Genomic DNA, 18,145 nt, shown 5'->3' on the forward strand with positions numbered 1-18,145 from the left:
GATTTTCACGTATTAGTCTTATCATTAGAAAATCTGTTAAGAAAACTATGATTCTCGGTCACTGACCGAGGATTTTCCAGTGTTTTGCTGGCTGCTCCTGCAGCTTGCCCGACAGGCGGGCGCCTCGTGAGGACGGAGCCCGGCGGGGACTCGGGCCTCGCCGGCAGTGTCCCCGCGGGCCGGTCGGGACACTGCGCGGCAGCGGTCCGGACGGGGCACGCGGCCGAGAGCCGGCCCGGGGCCCGCCTCTGCCGCTCCCGGCTCCCGGAATTCCCCGGGCTCCGGCCCGCCTCCTGCCCCGGGCCCCGCCTCCTGCTCCAAGCGTTCGTCGCATCCCCGCCCCGCAAGGCCCGGTCCCTGGCCCAGGCGCCGCCTCCCGCTCCAGGCGCCGGCCCCCAAGCCCCACCCAGCTAGGCCCCGCCTCTGGCACAAGCCCCGCCCCCTGCTCCCCGCCTCAGCGCCGGCTCCCCCCGGCCCAGACCCCGCCCCCCGCTCCCTGCCGGCCTCCTGCTCCAAGCGCCGGCCCCAACCAAGGCCCCGCCAGGCCCCGCCCCTCGGCGCCCCAGGCCCCGCCTCCAGCCCCCGGCGTCCGCGGGCGCCGGCCTCAGACCGGCCCGCGGCAGGCCCCGCCCCCGCCCCGCCCCCTGTGCGCGCTCTGCTCCGCTCCGCTCCGCAGCCGGCGGGACGAGGCGGCCACAGTCGCGCTCCTTTGTGCTCCGGCGGCGGCCTCTCGGGTCCTCACCGCGCGTCCTTTCGGTCGGCTAGCCCGAGCTCTCCGGTGACGGACCATGTCGACGGCAGGAGCGGGCGCAGGCGTGGAGGCGGGCTTCTCCAGCGAGGAGCTGCTGTCGCTCCGCTTCCCGCTGCACCGCGCCTGCCGCGACGGGGACCTGGCCGCGCTCTGCTCGCTGTTGCAGCAGACGCCGCGCGCCCACCTGGCCGCCGAGGACTCCTTCTACGGCTGGACGCCCGTGCACTGGGCCGCGCACTTCGGCAAGGTGGGCGCGGGCGCTTTAAGGCGCCATTTTCCGCGGCTCTCCCGTGGTGGCCCGGGGAGGGTGGGGGCTGAGGCGCGGGGGGCGCGGGGAGTGCCGGGAGCGCGGGGCGGAAGCGGGGTCGACGGCTCTGGCGCCCCGAGCGAGGGGTCCGGGGCGCATGTGCGGCGGTGCGGGCGGCCCGGGGCCCCGCGGCGGGCGCGGGGTGTGCCGGGAGCGCGGGGCGGAAGCGGGCCCCGCGGCGACGGCGCCGCGAGGGGCCGCGGGGCGCATGTGCGGCGGCGCAAGTTTCAAACGGCGGCGGCTTCGCGGGCGCGCCGCCCCTAGCGGAGGCAGTTGGCGCCTGCGGCGGGCTGGGCTCGCGGGGCGCAGGCGCTGCTGCTTGGGCGGCCGCGGGCCTGCGAGGCCGGGCGCTGAGGGCGGGGGAGCTGCGGGCGGGAGAGTGGCCTGGGCTCGCGGCCGCGGCGCGGTGACTTGCCCGCGGCCGGAGTCGGGGTCGCCCTCCTGTGCAGGCCGCGTCCCTTGTCCACCGCGTCTTAGGAGCACTGGACATCCGGGAAGGACAGGACGCCGCCGTCCATTTCCCAGGGATTCGGGAACGCGCTCCTCGTCTGTCTTAGAACGAGGTCCCCGCCGCGTTCCACAGCTGACACGGTGGCTCCTATTTGTGGACATTGAACAGTGCTCTCCCTGGGAGACCGTACGGCCGCGGCTGAGGAAAGAAGGGGTCTCGCAGAGCCGGGTGCCGTGTCTTTCCAGGCACAGGTTGCTCTCCTGCTGCCGCTGCGTTCAGCAGTCGGTGCTCTTGTGTGTCTCGGGAAGCGTGCACGCTCCAAACAGCCGGAGAGCCCCGTTCGTGCGGGTGGAGGCCGTGGCAGGGCGGTGGGACCGCGGGGCGGGGCTTAGAGACCCCAGCCACTGGAACGCGCTCTCCCGCCTCCGCTGGACCTCGCCCGAGGCGGTCGTGCCCTGAAGCTCTGCGTCCCTGTCCAGTGCGCCTGGCTCCGGGGTTTTTGTCCCTTAAATCGTGGGTAACTGAGAGCGCGGGTCCTCAGCATCTTCGGACCCCACGTGCTTTGGGGACAGACAGCCTCCTGCCAGGCAAGGACAGCTGTTTTTGAAAAGGCTTCCCTGTTGATCGATCCTCCGGTTGAGCATGACACAGTATTGTAGGACAGCCTGGTACATTCTGTCCGGCGCTTAGAACCTCGTTACAGTGTTCATTCAGGGTATTTACCAACCCAGGGGTGCCTCCAGCTCCCTCTCGGGATTAGAAGGAGCTGGGACAGGCTTTAACACGCTTACCACGGTACCTCTCAGGTTATGTATGTTTCACAAACAGTAAGAAGCAAAACCCCCCTGAATTCACTTTTTGGAAGTCTCTCCTGTGGAACATAAGTAGTAGGTCAACCTTGCGCACCAGATGTAACCAGAGGCTGTTCGTTCCTTCAGTGTTGGGGCGGAAATTAGGCCAGGAGTGGGGCTCCAAGATCTCCGTTCAACACCCCCCCCACCCCCCACCCCCACCCCCCTGGCCAGCAGCTCCCCTGTTTTTATCTGCATCTGAGCCTGCCCTGTGCTGGGGCCTGGGCAAGAGCCAAGTTGGCATTTAACACATAATGAACTATTCCCATCTTTCAGGCTGGTGTTCCGAGAAATGTGCCAACTCTGCACGTTACCTGACCTTTCATGAGGCTTATTTTTCCTTGAGAACTAAACATTATTTAAAATCTCTAGTTACACTTGGCTTTTACAAGCTGTCGTATGGAACCGTATCTCTCCCAGTTTCCTAAAGCAAACCCACAGGTAACAGATTTAAGTCCAGGGAGCTCTTGCTTGATCTTAGTAAGTAACAGCTTATGGCATACCCGCTGATTTTGATCCTTGTTTCTTTTTTTTTTTTTTTTTTGGACTTGAAACCTGTTGGCCTTATATCACTACCATTGGCACTTTCATTTTCTCCTAGTACGTTAATAACGGCGTTATGCAAAATTGCACCAAAGGTGTGTCTCTTTATCAGCTGTCACTCCCAGATTCTAGTTCCTGGAAGCCCGAGATCATGTTAAATCTGTGTGCTCCCAGCGTGAGAGTCCATCTCCCACAAATGTGGATCACAGTGACCTGTCCTTAGCAAGGAAAGGCTTAAATTGCTGACAGAGAGTAAGAGATGCGGGGTCACATCGGGGTGTGGCCGCCTGTTCTTCCTCTGAGCTCTGTCCTGTGGAAGAGGATCATTGGCACTTGGAGCTTCTCCACTAACTCTGCCCTGTGCCTCGATAGGGGAAATGGGCCGAGCAGGATCTGAGGACATGTGGGTGGAACAGTGTAAGTCGGCGGACAGCAGGCCTTGCGGGACAGCGCCTGGCTCGCGGTGGGCACATGTGGGGTATGTTGGAATGTGACGAGCCTCCTGCAGCCACAGGCTGGGATGATAATTGGTGCCCGGCTGTAAAGTGTGGTCTTGCCACATGCGTGGTCCTCTTTCAGCCCCCTGGGAGGCCAGAGCTTGGGTGTGCCCTAGGCCTTTTCCCCCCCGGGGGGGGGGGGGTTGGAGGGGCGTGCACAGTGTGAACACTCACTGCACATCGGGACTGGAGGCAGGCCTTGGCTGAGCTTTCCTCGAATGCGGCCTGTGTGAGGGTGCGCAGGGTGCCCTCGTGCAGAGCAGAAAACGCTCTATGAAGCGTTCACTGTGGCTGCACCTCCTTTCAACAACCAGTCACTGGCTTTGTTCTGTAGCATGGCGTGTGAAAGTGGCAAGACCCAGCTGCGATAGAAGTCTTTGAATATCGCAGTCTTTACTGATTTTGGCTTTTTCAGTTGTAGGAAAAACAGAATGTTTAAATTTGTGTGCCGTCGGTGTTTTTGACTTTCTACTCCTGTGTAACAGATTTTTTTTTAAAACCAGGATAAGGAAAAATACTCTCTTTAAGGGTTTTTTTTTTTTAAGATTTTATTTATTTATTTGACAGAGAGAGACAGCGAGAGAGGGAACACAAGCAGGGGGAGTGGGAGAGGGAGAAGCAGGCTTCCCGCGGAGCAGGGTGCCCGATGCGGGGCTGGATCCCAGGACCCTGGGATCATGACCTGAGCCGAAGGCAGACGCTTAACGACTGAGCCACCCAGGGCCCCTCTTTTTAAGCTTTTTTAAAATTTGTGTTGCGAAGGAATGACTTCTGTTGTTCCCTTAAACAGAAAAAAAGCTGGGCAACAAAAAATGCCACTTATCTACATCACAGAATTGAAATTGTTTGTGTAACATGTAAAAACATACGACACACATGTGTCATCCCCCTTCTGCTGTTTTCAAAGTTGGAGTGCCTCATCCAGTTGGTGAGAGCTGGAGCCACGCTGGACGTCTCCACTACGCGCTACGCACAGACCCCAGCCCACATCGCTGCTTTCGGGGGCCACCCCCAGTGCCTCATCTGGTTGATTCAAGCAGGAGCCAGCATTAACAAACCGGTAAGGGAGTGCCGATGATTAACTTGGTTTTTATTTTCTTTTTCCAGTTATAATTACATGGTGTTGAATTTTAAATGGGGGCCTTAATTAGAGTTTGATAGGTTAACCTCGGGGCTAATGGGGATTTACGTGTATGGAGTTATTTGTGGATAATAGGCCCTTCACGGAGCGGTGCGTTCTGTTTAGAGAGTGCTTTCACCTGTTACCTGACTTACCGGGATCCACGGCGATCCGAGGTGGCTTGCCCACGTCACAGCTGGTAACTGAAGGAGTCCGGCCTGGAGCCCAGGTTTCCCGGCTCCCCTGCCCACAGTGGCCTCGGCTTCCTTGCCGCACGAAGCGCTGAGACACACCCAAGCTAGCAGAAGGATGGCTGTGGCCTCGTCGGGGCCGTTGGGGCAGCTCTCCAGCACTAGCAGGCGGACCAGCGTGAGTTCGCGCCCTCTGACCGATCGCGGCTGAGGAGCCGGGGGTGGGGGGGGTGTGCAAGCGCGGGCAGTCGCGCCAGCTTCTGGGGTGTTTTCACGATTCCTTTCACTTCCTCGAAGAAAACCTCAGGGAGAGAGTTTCGCTTCCTGGGGACTCTTGTGTGGACACGTGTGTGGGTGTAGAGGACTCGGGATAGTCTGGCCAGAGGGGTCCCGGGGCGGAGACCCTGCCCTGAGGGTGGATTCGTCTAGGGGCTTGTGCCTGGGGCTCTGTAGGGATGCCTTTATGCCTTCTTTCCTCTTTTCCCTTTCTCCTGTTTTTATTTGCTTTTTCTGTTAAGAATCCTCAAGGGCGGGCGCCTGGGTGGCTCAGTTGGTTAAGCGACTGCCTTCGGCTCAGGTCATGATCCCGGAGTCCCGGGATCGAGTCCCACATCGGGCTCCCTGCTCAGCGGGGAGTCTGCTTCTCCCTCTAACCCTACCCCCTCTTGCGCTCTCTCTCTCACTCTCTCTCTCTCTCAAATAAATAAATAAAATCTTTAAAAAAAAAAAAAAAGAATCCTCAAGGGCCTACTATGTGCAAAACAGTTTTTATTTCCTCTCTGCTTTGCTGTCTTTCCCAAGATTCATCCCTTGCTGATAACCAGGCCCCTCCCTCACAGGTCACTCAGCTGGCCACCTACAAGGCAGGAAGCGAGGACAGGTGTTTGTGGCAGTGGTTTAGAACAGGGGTCAGGGGAGTGGCGGTGCGTGTCGCTTTGATCCGTGTGTTCAGGGGCCACGCAGCCCCCGCCATTACTGCACCAGGCCTGCCTGTCCCCACCTGCCCGTTCCTGGTGCTGCCTTCTCTCTGCCCCGTTGTCCTGGCAGAACACCCGGGACCCGGGGGTGCCACGCTCCACCTCCCCTGTGCCGCTCCCTGGCCTGGGGCAAGTCCTTGTGCTCAATGCCCTTGTTAATGAGATACGGATAATCCACGAATGGGAGTGATTAAGGACTAATATGGAACTTCGGTATAGATATTTTGTTCGTTTTCTTTTTTTTTTTTTTTTAAGATTTTATTTATTTATTTATTTGAGAGAGCGTACGAGCGGGGGTGGGGGGGAGCAGAGGGAGAAGCAGATTCCTCCCTGAGCCCCCCAGGTGCCCTTCTGGTGGTTTTCATTCAGTTCTCACGTAGCATCTGATTTACAGAGGTCGAAAGAGGTGGTCCCCCGCTGCCTTTCAGACCGTTTTAAGTCTAGAAGCTCTTTTCCACATACCGTTGGACAACAGCCCAGCCTCTGCCCTGGACCCGGGGCTGCTGGGCCCCCCTCGCAGTCCCCCAAGCCCTCTCGTGTCCGAGGCTGTCACCCGGCATCCCTGGGTCTCCTGGCATGGTTGCTGACAGGGTCTCGGCTGCCCCCTTGTGTGGGGAGTGGCGGCCGGCCTGCCGGGACAGGCACCCCCTGACCTCGGAGGGCACGGCAGCCCTTGTGTTAGTTCCCTGCCAGTGGACAGTTTCTCGTCCCCCACGTAAACTGTTAGAGAACCAGATCCAGGATTTCCGAAGCCCGTCTGTGTGCCTGCCGTTTTTCTGGACCTGCCGCGGCCTTCCTGCTCCTGCTCCAGTTTCCACCCACCTTCTAGTCTCGATTTTTTGGCATATTAATTCCTGTCATCAGTTCATTGTCCTCAAGTCTAACAGAGACTGTGTTTGCGGTCTACAGACCTGGCGTGAGGGGCCGTCTGGAGCTTGTTTACCCACAAGTCCGTCTCCAGGTGATTTATTCTCAGCCAGTCTGCGGCCACGACCCACGGGTGTCACGTTCTGCCTGGATTTACAAGTCATCTCTTTACTACCGGTCTAGAATTCTAGAATTTTGGTGACATTTGGTACCACCTCTAGTTTCTTGTAGCCAGATTAGAACTAGACTTTTCTGCATTTGCCATTCGTGGTGACTTGTCCATCTTCAGACTTGTGGCGCTGCTCCCACTTTCCCTTATTACTCAGTTTGCCCACAATAGTTCTGGAATCATACTACAAAATAGTTGATATTTTTGGAATGTGACTTGTCTGAGCTTGAGACGTGAGTAATTGAAACGGCTCCTCATCTTACATCTGGGCTGCGTGTTCTTCAGTGTTGGTTCTCCCCTCCGGCCCGAAGCTGTTCTCCTTGGAGGACGCACATAGGAGCTGGTTTTGCTTCCTCCTCTGTCCTCTGTTACTGTCCCATCATCTTCTTGAAGTGATAGAGCAGACTTTGACTATTTCTCCTTGTTCCAAAGATAGCTTTAGAAACCTTTGTTTTCTTGTGGGGGGGGGTGGTTGGGGGCGGCACCACCTCCCCTAAATCTCCACGCTATGCAAGTGTTACTCGTCCTGATTACATTCCTCCTGTCTCCCCCCTTCCCCCCCCCTTTTTTGGGAGGATGGGGGTAGGTTTTTGCTTTGTTAAGAATCTGAGGAGCGCATGGGTGGCTCAGTTGTTAGGCGTCTGCCTTCGGCTCAGGTCATGATCCTGGGGTCCTGGGATCGAGCCCCACGTGGGGCTCCCTGCTCAGCGGGGAGTCTGCTTCTCCGTCTGCTGCTCCCCGCTGCTCATGCTCTCTCTTTCACCCTCTCTCTAATAGATAAATAATCATTAAAAAATAAAAGAATCTGGGGCGCCTGGGTGGCTCAGTTGGTTAAGCGACTGCCTTCATCTCAGGTCATGATCCTGGAGTCCCGGGATCGGGTTCCACGTCGGGCTCCCAGCTCAGCAGGGAGTCTGCTTCTCCCTCTGACCCTCCCCCCTCTCATGTGCTCTCTCTCTCATTCTCTGTCTCTCTCAGATAGATAAATAAAATCTTAAAAAAAAACAGAATCTGAGTTCACTGGATGGCTCCCTGGGTGGCCACATGGAATTCTGTGTTGCTTTCTTCAGAAATGGGCTTATTCTGTGTAGAACTTTACATCACCTCTGAGCTCACTTTCAGTCAGTGGTCACACTTTTCTCTGCGCTCCACGCTGGAGTCTTTGAGGTTACGTGTTGCTGTAGAAGTAGCGAGCACTCTTCACTTGGGCCTACGCCCTGGGATCTGTCTGTGAGCTCAGGTGCGCGGGGGCAGGAGCTCGGCTGTGTCCCGGTTTATGAATGAACCGTCCTCGGGGTGCCGCGCACAGTGCGCTGCCACCCCTCCCTTTGTTACGGGGAGTGCTCTGCTGCCAGGCTCAGCTTTCAGGGACGGGGAGGCGCGATGACTCCGAACGGTGCTGCTGGGCCAGGCGGGAGGTCCTGCCTCGGGGTTTCAAACAGAAACGGCTTGCTCCTCTCGATTGCTGCATCTTTCTTTCCCTCTTATGAACCAGAGAGCCCGTGAATGGAAGCGTATTTCAGATTTTGTCCCATTCATAGTCTGCAAACTAATTCATCTTCTTCACTGTCCTTTCCCGCGTCGGCTCGCTTTCTCTGCCTTTTCCAGCATTATTCTGAAGTGTGAATCCCGCTCTGATGCAGCCTTTTCTCAGGGTCTGTGGGTGAAGCTGGCTGTGTGTGGCCCCGGGTCCTCTTCCTCATCATTCCTGGCCCTTTAACCTCTACCCTCCTTGTCTAAAGCGCACTCATAATTGAGATTCGAGGTGCAGGGGGGCACGGGTGATGTCTCAGCTCAGGCCCGCCCTGTGGCGGATGTGGGCACTCTTGGGTAGACCAGACGCTGGATGGTGTGTGCTGTACCTTGGCCTTGGTTCCTTTTTTCTTTTTAACCTGTTACAGGGTAATTGTTCTGGGTTTTATCTACAACGCATTTGTGCTGAGATCCAGCATAAAATGATTTCCCGACGTCCATGTGAAGTGTGTGTGCTGTCCCTGCTGGAGAGGCCCCACGACTCTTTGCTCTCGACCCAGGAATTCAGGAGAACATGCCCGTTCCATGGCCGACTTCTCTTTTCCCTCCCGCGTCTCTGGCCACAGTTGTGTGTGTTCTACATCAGCTCTGACTCGCTGTGTTGTTTGGTCTCCAGGACGAACGAGGTGCACGGTCTGTGTCCATTATGTTGCTTGGAAATGTGCGAGTCCTGTTGGATCTGATATGTCGTGTGCGCCTTCTGTTGTTTCAGGACTGTGAGGGCGAGACCCCCATTCACAAGGCGGCTCGCTCTGGGAGCCTGGACTGCGTCAGTGCCCTGGTGGCCAACGGGGCCCACATCGAGTAAGTGCCTTCGCTTATCCGTCCTGCCGACATGCAGTCAGGGCACCGTGCTGACAGGCAGCGTGTACTGAGAGCAAGCAGCAGTCCTCAGGTGGTGTCTCCGTGAGCGTAGCTCTGCTCGGTAGATCAGGTGGCGTTAGTGGGCAGGGCTCCGGTGGGGGTTGACGGCTAGCGGAGGGAGCCGCTGCAGGCTGTTGCCATGACGGCATGTGAGGGTGGACAGAGCCATGAGCTTGTTCCATTCGGAACCTGGCATTGTTGACTTGGCCACTAACTGGTTGTGTCACCGCGGGCAAGTCGTCATACTTACTTTGCCAGTGTTCATTTTGAAATGAGGCCTTGGATTGGATTAGAACATCTTTTCAGGCCTCCCTGGCCCCCAGATCCTGACAGACAGCTAGCTTTTCTAAGTGGTGATTTTCTCATCTTTTAGCAGATGCGAGAACATTATGTTTTAAAGCACATTCTGACTTTTAATGATTTATAATTTGTAAAATGGAACCATATACATTAAAGATTTAGACTCCCTCTGAGCTCTTGATATCGGTGACATTATTGTAATCTTGTTTTAGTCCAGTTTACATGAGCTAGTTTATTCGTGGTTTGATAGAACAGTATTAATATTTAAGTGTATTAATTTAAAGATGTGGTCTTATATGCAAAAGTCATTAGCTAGCCATGGCATTAAACATTTATTTTAGGTATTAAATTCATTTGTATTAACTTTCTCTGAAAGATTTATATTGTAAAAATTTTTCTCCTGCAGTTCACAGCATTAACAAAATGGATGCGGTTTTCACCCCTAAATGTTGAGTGTAAGCTATAGAGCTGTAATAACCAAAATAACTATAATGTTAGCTTTTTTGTTTTGAGTGTCTTGAATATTTCATAAAAATTAATTACAAACCACTTTGTTCTAATTGGAAATGTGAAAATCTAGACTTTGGGAGAAATAAACCCACAAAACTAACCTAGTTTAACCCTTTGGTTTCCACTTCATTGTTTTGACTCTGTGTTATAATAAATTTATTGAAAATAGATCCTGGATAGCAAAACCATATAGATTAATTACTGCAAGGCCTAATACCAGGGGCTGTCATTTGGCTCCTAGGATCTTAGCTTCTGTTTCATTTAAGTATTACGTCATTAAGATAAGTCATTAGTTTGGGCTTGGATCTTTTTCATAGAAATTTAGTACTGTAAATATGCCCTGTATTAACTATTACATTGCAGGGTACCTTGTGACTTCATATAGTTATCACTTCAGGTAATGTAAAAACAATGGATAATACGAATATATATTACATAATTTGAGATGATTCTCAATGGCTTGCTTCAAAGTGAAGTTATATGTGCATTTTTTTAGCTGTGTTTAGATTAAAAACTCAAATCTTTATTTTAATAACAGAAGCTTTGATTATGAAATACAGAGTCATATAAAATCAATGATTACATTGCTTGTCATTTATTGAAATAATAATTAGAAGTTGACCTTTTTAATGCCTTATTTTTCTAAACAATAGTCTAATTGACCCTGAACGTTTTATTACTAAGATGTTAGTTCTCTTCGTTTCAATGAATAGCTTAATCCTTTGAGCCAATAAATATTTATCTCTATATCCTTTTTTTAATAGGTGTCTTTCTAAAATGAGAATCTTTTGTTTACAATTCTGTCCTTGGTTACAGGACCCTCGAGTGTCTCTTTCCCACCAAGTGTGACTGAGCCTGGCCTCGAGTGCCAGTCTGTTTTTCCTTCTCAGTATAAGAGCCACTCCCTCGAGACCCTGCATTATGGTGATTTCCCTTGCCTGAACCTTGAGATGTTTTTTAGAAGAAGTATTTAGCCTGAGCCGACTAGCCTAAAGCGAGTCTTAAAATTCTAAGTCTTTGGCCTGGAGACGGAGCACAAAGAATCAATTGTATATGTGGTTATTTAGTTTTAACATCTGGAGAAATTGCCAGTTTTTCTGGGAAGCTGATTTGTAAATTGCTTTTTGATGTCTGTTCTGCACATTTTTATAGTTTAACACTTTTAGCCTACCAACAGATGATAGTTTGAGTCCCCCAAATTATGGTACTTAGATCTGTTTTACTTGTACTGCTCACATGGTAAAGAGTAGTCCTAGCAAATAAAATGCTTTTTTGTTCTGTTTTGTTTTTTTAAGAGGATCGAGGGGCACAGTATTAATTTACTTACCTAAAGTGATTTGTGTTTTTTCTAGTTCACAATGGGCCAGATTATTAATTCTTCATATTACATGCTATAATATGAACCTTTCCTTTTCCTGTGAAGAGATTGAAAGCTGTCTCGTATCAGTATTTTGTCACACTTGGTGGTGATTATTAATTTTGTTATTAATTCCTACTTTTTTTTTTTTTTTTATGTATCAGCTGCATAAAGTGGCCAAAATCTTAAGTTGCTGCTTTTTTGGTCACTGGGTAGATAATGATGAGGGCAAGCATACCCCGCGTCTGTGGCTAGAGTGGTTTGTTGTGTAACTCACTTGCCAATATAGGCCGCGTCTATACGATAACGCATGTCAGCCGCTGGGCACCGTGTGTAACATTTTCTAGCACCACACGTGAGTATGTTGATGGAGTTTTTTTTTTCCTTCTCTTATTTTACATCTTGAGTTTTGGTGCCAAGTTTTCTTTTTCTCGTGAGGTTTTGTTTCTGGCTTATATGATGGTCATTATCATTTGCCATTGTTTACATCCAAGAGTAAAAATACGTAGGATTAAGTGGTAATTCTGTGACCAGGTTCAATGTTTGCATACTTTAAATTTCCTGAACCTCTGCAGACTCTTCTCGTTCCCATTTTTCTCCAGCGCATCAGGTACGGACTTCTCAAAAGTGAGGTTGTCCCCGTCCTTCGTTTGCTTGTGGGACGGTTCCGTCTGTCATGCGGCCAGTACCGATTGCTGCCTGCTCTGAGGGGTTTGCATCGGAGGAGGGGCACAGACGAGCCTGCAAACTGCCGTTGCCTCTTTTTTCTTTTTGATGATCAAATAAGTAGCAATGTAAGCTGAAGTCTTCTGTGATTTTCGAGAAAGCAAGAAAACTTGCTGACTATCTACTGATAGTTAAGACCTTTTAACTACTGACACTGTAAACTGCAGATTTCAAGCCTTGGATTATCTTTACTTCCACTATTTGGGCACCAATTAATTTGGGTTACTTTGTTTTCTTGAGAGGTAAAGTGAACGTTTCCGTATCAACCAGATATTGAAATAGTCTTTTTTATGCCTCTGAGTAGAAATACAGGGACTCAGTGGGATTTAGAGCGAAACTACAGTTGCTGGGACTTCAGGCAGATTTGCTGGCCCATTTTGTGCCCTGCCACACGGGTGTTAGTGTTTAATGAGGTCGTGGCAGAGTCTCGTAGCTTCCAATAGGAGAGCATTTCTGTGGAAGCCACTGATTCCGTGGCACCCAGATCTTCAAATGGGCTGTGTATATTCCCACTGACCTATGCTGATCCCGGGAAGGACTTAACTGCAGTCATCAGATAACTGGAGAAGCATCAATAAGCCTTATGTAAGCAAGTTCAGTGACTCACTCTAAAAAAATCCTTATGCCTAATTTAGAAAACAGGCACAGTTGGCTATAGTCACAAAAGTCTAAAATGTGGTCTTAATAGACTTTGTTTTAATTTTGCAAAAGCATCCACACTACTGAACTTTGAGACATTCTTAATTGAAATTGAGTTGGTTTAGGTTGGTTCCTCATTGGTGGTTACATTTATGACCCAGCCTTGTGCGCTTACCCAGAGAGCCCTCTCTGGAAGCAGAATTCCCTTTAGGGCACCTACGTGCCACGAGGATATGTCATATTGCTGTTGGGAGTTTGTTCGCAGCTCCTGCCCGAGGCAAAATCTAGCCCACACTTACTCTGGTAACCATTCATTCATTCATGTTTGAAATTTCTGGTTTCTTTTCATTGTTTCACGTATTTGCCCCTAAGAATAAAAGTCTGTGAAATTTGTTAGAATTGTAACTCTGAATTAGTTTCTGATTTTGGACCCTCTGCGTTCCCACCTAGTTTCGCTGCCCGTACGTACCTCAGTGTCACTCCGGCACGCTTGTCCGATCTTGCTGGTGGCTGGCTCTTTTCCCGTTGTATGGGAGAGCTGCTGGCCTGGTGGACGAGATACTTCCCGACGTAGCACTGAAGCTCTTTCTGCCTGCCGACAGGAGCAGAGGTGGACAGCCAGCCCCCTAAAGCTGTGGACACACTTAGTTTAGAATTTTGATTAGTTTCATAACACCTTGAATAGCATAGACTTGGATAATTGTTTAATCACCGCTTTTCTAAATAGTACTTTCAAATAGCCAATGATTTCCAAATCCAAATATCTTTTTCCTCTGCTAAATTATATTGGGAGCACATGAAGCCTTTTATCAGCCTCTGAATGACACTCTTCTGTTTAACGTATGCAAACATGGTTGGGGTTCGGTTGCAATGTAAAACTACCCTCAGTGATGTTGACCTTGAAATGAAAACTTGGCACCAAATTTATTCAGGTAAATACTTGAAAAAATAGTTTCTTCCTCTTGTTATCTGAAGACTGTATTTAAGAAAGTCTTCATAATTTAAGAGTTTGGATACCAAAGGGTTAAAAATACACGTGTTTTTCTTTTACTGAAGAAATCTTAGATGTTTGCTAATGTTGTCTGTACAAATGGACATTTAGTGATGTTTTTTTTTAATCTTTTTTTTTTTTTAACGATTCCATGTATTTGCTTATTTCCATCTAGGAATAGTTACTAATGTATTTGAGATACAGCATACCAAATTTTAAAGTAACCAGAATCGTGAGTGAATGGTTTTTAGTCCATACTGTTAAACTTTTGTTGAAGTATTGACATATTTAAATTGGCTTCATGCTGAAAGTGGCTGCAGGAGGTTGGAAGGCAGCGTTGTGGAGCCGGCCCCCGGTCCAGGCGGTCACGTGACGGTGGCTCGCGCTCACTAACCGTGCCTCTGCGCCCATGTGTGTCTGTGTATTTTTAATGCAGATGTTGCCTGCGAATATGTGATCCCTTATTATTTCAGTGTCCTGTGTCATGAACCATTGCCCGTTTTAAATCACAGAGAAGATTCTGAATCTGTAAAACCTACACGTGTCAATGTCTTACAGCTACGTAATTCGAATTGACTTGATTTTTTCAAGTAATCCTAGAAAGGGGGAGCATTCCATATAGAAACCGCTGAGAACTGCCACAGGTGCCTCTCCGAACCTTACGGTTGTGGCATTGAATGCTCAGTATGGCTTCCTTTCTCCACACGAGGCATACTGTTGAGGTATTTGTTGCGGTGATTGGTTTTAATGCTAATCTAGGAATTCAGATATAGATTCTTTAGATTTGCATGCTTTGCTTACCCTAATTTATGATATCTACTTTTTATTTGTAACTAACAATAGTTAAGTTGAGATCAGAATTTTAACAGAAATATTATTTATATAAAAATTGTGGTTATCTTTTTATTGTCACATGGCATTAACAAAAAGAGAGCATCCTGAAGGAGATGTGACAACTCAGATGCTAAACATTATATTTCAGTGATTTCCTGATCCGTGGTTTTTCAAATTAAAGAAAAAACTGTTCCTACTAGAACGGCTTCTCGTCTATTCCAGGGGCGTGACACTGTAAGTGGAAATAGAGAACTAGCTGGCCACACAAGTGCTTTGGGGAGGGGTCCCTTGGTACAAGACACTTTAATATTCTGTCCGGAACTTCACTGCAGAAAACACAGTATCCCAGTGTTCACACATTAGCTTCAGTAAAGCTTAAAAAAATAACAGTTTCTTTGCTAGTCATTCAGCAGGAGAAATAATCCTGTGACGGTTAATCGCGATCTTCCGTTTTTCCATATTGCACTTTGGACAGCATCCTAGGCCCCCGAGACGACATGGGCGGCCTGCTCCGAGGTCCCTCTCACAGTCTCGGGGTCCCAGGCGCTAGAACCCGCAGGTGCCTCTGCTGGCGGCAGAGTAACCCCCCCCCCCCCAAACCTGTCCGGGCCGCTCTTTTTTTTTTTTTTAAGACAGTTGACTTTGAAAGTTCAACAAACGAGACCCAGTTTGAACACCAAGTTGATGGTTGTCTAATTTTTAAAATCTCTGCCCAGTTTCAAAGATTTTTCAGCTGGATATCAGAGCGGGTGAATGGAGAGCTTTTAGAAACGACCTCACAGCGCATCCACGAGGTTCTCGTCTTCCGAAATGGACAGAGGTGAATTTCACACATAGTCTGCGTTCACCCAGGTGCATCCCACTGAAGATGCTAAATTCAAGAGTATACATTTTTTTAAAAGATTTGGCTAAAAATAATGTGTATGCTGCCATTACTACCCCAGTTTTCGTGTAAAATACAGGTTTTGAGAGTATTTTTGAATAATTTCTTCTAGATGCTTTAGAACTTTCCCTTTGGACTAGTGTGTGTAGACTGCAGTTGAGACTGACATTTGTCCTAGCCCCGTACCTGAGCTCAGCGATGAGTGTGGTGCCACCACGCCCCGCACGCCCTAAGCGAGTGTCTGCGGACTGAAGGGTGAAGGCTCGGCTCTTTAAAAAGTACTGTGGCTCAGGCCATGAGATCGAGCTCCGAGCCCCACAAGGGCTCCACACTCGGCGGGGGCGGGGGGCGCACGTCTGCTTGGGATTCTGTCTCTCCTGCCCCTCCCCCTGCTCACACACACTCTCTGTCTTCCTCTCTCTAAAATAAATAAAGTAAAAAGTACTGTTCCAGACCCAGTGCGGCACAGGGATGGGGAGCCGTCCTGCCCCCTTCCAGTTCACAGTCACAGCACCTGACTGTCAGGAAGCTAAGGGAGGGGGAAAAAAAAAGCTAAGGGAGGGAGCTTAGCTTTAGTTTCTATTTCAACTTGGAACACAAAAGTTTAAAGATTTAATAAACTGATGGTGCATTTTCACCAGGATCACTGTTTCAGCTCTTACGACATCAAAATTGAAACATGCTCGAATGAGTCAGAAAAAGGATTGATTGAAAGACCTGAGCCTCTTTTGCTAAAGGTTCAGGTTTCAAGAACAATTCCATTTAATGACCCTTTATTCTAGTCCTTGACGTGGAAACCCAGGTGATTTTCAGCCTCTGTAGCACGTATGAAAGTCCCCTCTGCTTATTGACAGAGGGGACTCTGTGAAAGTGAAAAAGTGGTTTGAGGGATTTAGACTTGTAAAGGCCATTTTCACCTCCCTCGTTGTAAGCACATTGCCTGATTGTAGGACACCAGAACTTTTAACAGAAAACACCCAAGTGGAATAGGGATGACCATCTTGTTTCTTTCCACGTGCTCTTGGGGCTTGTAGTTTCCCCCTAGATATTTTTCTTGGTACTTAACATTCTGCAATTTAACCGACTTGGCAACTTTTTAAAAGTCATTTGTTTGAATTGAGTAGTACATAAAATTTCTGGAAAGACAGCTTTGAGGAACCCATGGACAGATAGTTTTACAAAACTAGAGGACTAGTTAGCAGTATCATCTGCTGGTTACATGTGACTCCGCAGATCTAGTCTGCTGCTGGTTTTTGTACGGCCCATAACCTAAGAATGATTTGTACGCTTTTAAATGGTTGAACAAAAATCAAAAGAAGAATGATTATTTTATGACAAGTTAAAATTACATGAAATTCTCATTTTAATGTCCATGAGTGAAATTTCACTAGAAGCTCACCATGCTGTATGGTTTACGTGTCGTCTGCGGCCGCTTTCAGGCCGAGAGGACGGACCTGAGTCGTGAGCGGGAGTGTGGCCTGGAGAGCCTGCAGTCCATAGCATCTAGGCCTCTGTAGAGAGAGCGCTGGCGCTGGGGTCAGTGCTCCCCAGCTGCCCTGTCCGTGCGCTCTGCAGCGGGGCAGCCAGCCACTTGGCCGTGTTTCGGTGTAAGCAGAGCAGAGTTAGGGAGTCGGATGTTTGTCAGGGTAGACGATGGAGGGGTGAAGGTACGTGAGTGGGGTTCCTGTTGGTGTGTGAGTGAATCAGGTATTCAGAGATCCTTTGGCTCGAGAGGAGTACAAACTGTATGTTGTGTACATTCAGTGCTTAGTGACAAGAGAAGGAATATACAGTTGACCCTTGAACAATGGGGGCCTGAACTGTGCATGTCCATTCATACGTGGGTTTTTGTTTTTTTTTTTATAAATACGTACATACTGTAAATGTATTTTCCTTATGATTTCCTTAATAACACTTTTTCCTTTGGCTTACTTTATGGTAAGAATACAGTATATAATACATATAACGTACAAAATACATGTTAATCAACTCTGTTATCGGTAAAGCTTCTTCAGGACAACAGTAGGCTCTCAGTGGTAAAGTTTTGGGGAGTCAGAAGTTACATGTGGGCTTACGACTGCACAAGGGTTGGTATCCCCAGCCCCTCCTTGTTCAAGGGTCTGCTCACGTTGAAATCTGTAGCTTACTGGGAGCAGAGAGAAGATAGCATGTGTCCCCATTTCTGATAATCCTGTAGGGACAGTGCCAAAATTATTAGCTCCCAATTAATTCTTCCACAGTCATCTTATGTCCCAGATTTTGCCCCGACATCTTCTAGAATGTTTTGATCTCCCTTTTGGATCCCTCTGACTTCTCGTCTTGCAAAGGTATGTGTGGAACCAGCATCCGTTCAGTCTGAGCTGTGACTGATCCTTCTTCCCTGTTTGGTCCACACGTGGGGAGCATGAGTTGGCCACAGTCCTTCTGTTTAGTTTTGAAGATAATACCTCATGAGGTGCGAGTGTTCGACTGCGTTGTTGTGGGGAGACCTTGCCTTCTGGTCTCAGGTCTCAGCACACACCCCCACTCAAGCGCTGGCCGTCTCCAGAATCTCCAGATGTCGGCCCCAGTTTGTTGCTTATTTTTCTCTAATGCTGTATTTCCTTGGGAAAACAGTAAACTTGCTATTCTACCCTAAGTCTAGTCTGATGTTCTGTTTCTGAATGGAAAGTGAAGGCACTGAGTATATTTCGGAAATTCTTCTCTTTCATGACTTGAGAATGTTGGCTGCTCCCTAAGCTTCTCTGTTCTCCTCAGTGAAGTTTATGATGGTGAATGCCATCT

The 18,145-nt window shown here is 49.5% G+C and overlaps 1 protein-coding gene across 2 annotated transcripts in view; it reads left to right on the top strand.

The window, feature by feature from the left end:
* The first annotated feature begins 669 nt into the window (after positions 1 to 669).
* Positions 670 to 18,145, top strand: part of ANKRD10 (ankyrin repeat domain 10) — a 32,471-nt gene continuing 14,995 nt past the window's right edge. For both annotated transcript variants that reach the window (XM_044913507.1, XM_044913509.1), the window contains exons 1-3: positions 670 to 998; positions 4,308 to 4,460; positions 8,970 to 9,061. In XM_044913507.1, the coding sequence (XP_044769442.1) occupies positions 789 to 998; positions 4,308 to 4,460; positions 8,970 to 9,061 (455 nt within the window). In that variant the 5' untranslated portion in view covers positions 670 to 788. The remainder of the gene's footprint in view (positions 999 to 4,307; positions 4,461 to 8,969; positions 9,062 to 18,145) is intronic.

The sequence above is a fragment of the Neomonachus schauinslandi genome, chromosome 3, assembly GCF_002201575.2.
Source record: "Neomonachus schauinslandi chromosome 3, ASM220157v2, whole genome shotgun sequence".
NCBI lineage: Eukaryota > Metazoa > Chordata > Mammalia > Carnivora > Phocidae > Neomonachus > Neomonachus schauinslandi.